Here is a 3,651-nt window from a genome sequence, read left to right as displayed (position 1 = left end):
CCAACACCTTAAATTCCTTAAATGCCAAGTGATCGACAACCACCAACAACTGAAGTTTTTTCATGGGTTTACAGAAACAAGCACGGAAGGGAAAGCACAGAACTACAGGAAGTTTTCCCTGAACACCCTTGATTCTGCTTCTCTATTCCTGTCTTCCTCCACTTGAGCCACACAGGAGTTCCCTGCATGCCCCAGGAATATTTCACTTCCTTATGAATAGAAGCATTGGACAGAAACTCCAAGAACCACAGGAAGAAGCAGCTGGATCACCAGGCAGCTTGGAATGGGCAGAAACTGCAGCAACAGCTCCCAGTTTGCTCTGTGCAGTGCAGAGAACACAACTCTATCTCTTGACTTCCAAACACCAGGGTGTTTTCTCTCCATTTTGGACAGGTGAGCTCTTATTTACCAGGTTGTGTAGTTCAATTTTTTCTCCTAATTTGAGGGTTTAATATATTTATTGTTAATTTAATGAAATTCAGAGGGTTTTTTAGGAAACATGCTCATGACTGTATGTTTTTAATGGCACACCCTTTCCCCACTCTCTGACCATTTTTCTAGATTTATTATTGATATTGGGGATGAGAAAAGCATGGAGGGTTTGTTTTTTTCCTACTTATTTCATTCTAGCAAGAACTGTCCAATTCTGGAGCTTTGTTTCTGTGCACTGCACCAGCAAATCTACAGCAACTGAAGAATCACAGCATTAAAGAGCAGATTGGGACAGTTCAAAAGGCCTCAGAAAGTCCTCAGAACACCTTCAAGGAATTCTCCCATCTTTAACAGTAACAATCCCTACACAAATATATACGAGTTTCAGAAGACCATCCTTAAAAGTGTGAGTTACACTAACACCGAACTCTTTCAGTGGTCTGTGCAGAAGTTTTCATGCTTCTTTTTGCCCATTTTCTTTACAGAACTAGGCCAGAATTGTGCAGAAAGCAAGAAAATATCACAGTGAGAGTTCCTCTAAATCCCATGGGCTTCAGCTGATTGCGGTATCATTCTCATTCCTTACAGGGAGAAGACATCAAATAACAAAGTGTATCATTCAGCTCACAGGTAAATATCAAGTTTGGCCATATCTTGCCTAGGCTGCATTTCATGCTTAGTTCTTTATCTTTGAAGGTTAATAAATTAGGTAGCAAGGTTTATAAAAAGATATTTGAGAAGTATATTATGCCTTCCAGCAGATCCATTTCACAGCCAAGTTAAGAGCTCTGGATAATTTTGTTTCCTGAGTGCCAAGGAACACAAATTGCCATTTGCCATTGCTCAGTGATTCCATTAGTTCACATCTGTCTTCAACACCAAAACACGTGTTTCCCCACTAATGAATTTCAGACCAATAATTTCACATCCTGAAATGAATCCATGACAGTCTGTGGTGTAACTCCAGAGTGTTGTGGTGGGTACACAGCAAACAGAGCAAGACACATTTGCTGCCTGCAGGCAGAATATTGGGATTATCCTGATTTATCAGAAATACTTTTAAATGACCAAGCAAGCCTAACTCTGGAAATCTTAAACCAAGATGAGCAAAATTTCATATCCAAAGTTTGCCACTGATGCCCCTGTGGGTTTATCATCATAGGCCTGGTTATTGTTCCCATCAAACCACTGGAGAAGGGAAAAATCCCACATGGTGAGCAAAGCTGGATTTGCAAAAGTCAGTCACTGCTCTAGAAGTACTAAGTTACATTTTAAATGACTGGAGTTTTAAGGCATTAACCCTCAGATCACTTCCTAAGGGAGTGTGACCAGTACACTGAACATTCAGCAATACATGGAAATGTTTGGCAGTCGTGTGCTCTATATCTGTTATTTTATTAAAATCCATAGTCCCAGAAGAGTTCCAAAAATCTTTAAGAGCAAAAAGGATGGTGTTAACACCACGTTAACGCCTGTGCTGTGGCAGTGAGTTGCTGAGAGCAGTAGTGACACAGATCCACTGCTCCAACATGCAGCCCCTCTGAAAGCCCCCCAGCGTGCACCATTGTCTGTCCTGCAGACACCTACCTACATCAGAACACTTACCTCTATATCCTGGATTATCTTTGGGTATAAGGACCTGTAAAATGAGTTGGGGGGCCCATCTGTTGGTCTGTTTTTAAACAGGTACTGATCCCTAGAAAGAAACAGAAACACAGTTTTCATTATATCACCAAGAATCCAAACTTCAAAGGGATGCAAAGCCTGCCCAGAACAAACCATTACAACATATTCTCACAGGATACCTGGGAGAATTTTTAGTATTGCTGTTACAACCCCTGTGACTGTGCAATTTGACAAGTATTTAAAATGTCCAAGATTAAAAAGATAACAGGTATTTTCGTTATGGTTTTCCAATTAGGATTCACTGCTCCACAAGGTTTCCAGGCAGCAGGTGTCCCTTGCTCTGTACAACATGCCTTGCTTTGCTCAGGCACACCACTAGAGAGCACAGGGAAACAGGTTTCTGAAGCAGAACATCTCTTCAGATACTTGGAAAGGACAGAAAAAGTCCACTGCCACAAACAGAAATGGTTTCTCTTTGAGAGGCTTCTGCAGCCCAAGCAGCTATTTTACACTGTAAGCAAAAAAGCTGAATTGGAAATACTTCATTTGAGAAAAAGCCCTGCAAACGTGCTGTCACTAGTTTTTGTGAGCTGATGGAATTGTTAGTTCTCCCTGCAAAACAGAAATTCCAAATTTGCAGAAAGACTTAAGCAAGAAAGCAAGTGTGACAGACACGGGAGCACAAAAGGACAAGGCAGGGCAGGAAGGGGAGCTGACAGCTTTGACCACAGCTACCCCCCAGTCCCTGGAGCTCAGCAATACCCATTTAGTATAGATTTCCTTTTTGGCAAAGCTCATTATTAGAGCTTTGTAAAGGAGAGTTTAGTTGTGAAGGTACTTACCAACCCCTCCTCTCTGACAGCCCCTTCCACAGCGGGTCCGTGCGTACCATCCTCTCGATGAGCTTCTTCCAGAGCATTCCCTCCGAGATGACCCTCTGCCACTCCTTACACACCAGCTCTGCTGCACAGAGGGATCTGGCATCGAGATAGGAAAGGATGTTCTCTGCTATGTGATCTAAGCCTTGCTCTGCAAAGGAATAAAGGCAACCAGTCAGCTGGTGCACAGAGAACAACTGAACGAGCTTTGCAAACAGCCCAGAAATGCAGAGCTCTGGGCACTGCAGGGACACCAGAGTCACCGTGTCACACGGGCAAGCACCAGCTACAAACGACTGCAAACACACACCACAGCATCTCCAACGTTTGACACCTCCCCTGCTCTGCCTGTGGGACTGTCCCTCTGCCCTGCAGGGAGAATGAGTACAGCAAGGCATCCAAAGGGCAGCAGGGCCAGGGAGGGGACTGTCCCCATCCACTCTGCTCTCCTGAGACCCCACCTGGAGCACTGGGCACAGTTCTGGTGCCCCCAACATAAGGAGCACATGGAACTGCTGGAGCAGAGGCCATGGTGTTGCTGAGGGGACTAGAGCACCTCCTCTGTGGAGACAGGCTGGGAGAGCTGGGGCTGCTCAGCCTGGAGGGAAGAAGGTTGTGTGGAGACCTCCCAGCACCTGCCAGTGTCTAAAGGGCTACAGGAATGCTGGAGAGGGACTTTGCATGAGGAACTGTAGAGACAGGACAAGGGGAATGG

General features: G+C 44.7%; 1 protein-coding gene across 3 annotated transcripts in view; it reads right to left on the bottom strand.

Moving 5' to 3' along the window:
* The window catches only part of FBXW11 (F-box and WD repeat domain containing 11), a 70,545-nt gene that overhangs the window by 22,645 nt on the left and 44,249 nt on the right, over window positions 1-3,651 (bottom strand). For all 3 annotated transcript variants that reach the window (XM_029960244.1, XM_018073615.3, XM_029960242.1), the window contains 2 exons: window positions 2,901-3,087; window positions 2,038-2,128 (listed from right to left, as the gene is read on the bottom strand). In XM_029960244.1, coding sequence (XP_029816104.1) covers window positions 2,038-2,128; window positions 2,901-3,087 — 278 coding nt within the window. The remainder of the gene's footprint in view (window positions 1-2,037; window positions 2,129-2,900; window positions 3,088-3,651) is intronic.

The sequence above is a fragment of the Manacus vitellinus genome, unplaced genomic scaffold (assembly GCF_001715985.3).
Source record: "Manacus vitellinus isolate BGI_N305 unplaced genomic scaffold, ASM171598v3 scaffold_25_pilon, whole genome shotgun sequence".
Taxonomy (NCBI): Eukaryota; Metazoa; Chordata; class Aves; order Passeriformes; family Pipridae; genus Manacus; species Manacus vitellinus.
Note: the sequence above shows the minus strand (reverse complement) of the source record. Positions and strands in the feature narration are given on the sequence as shown.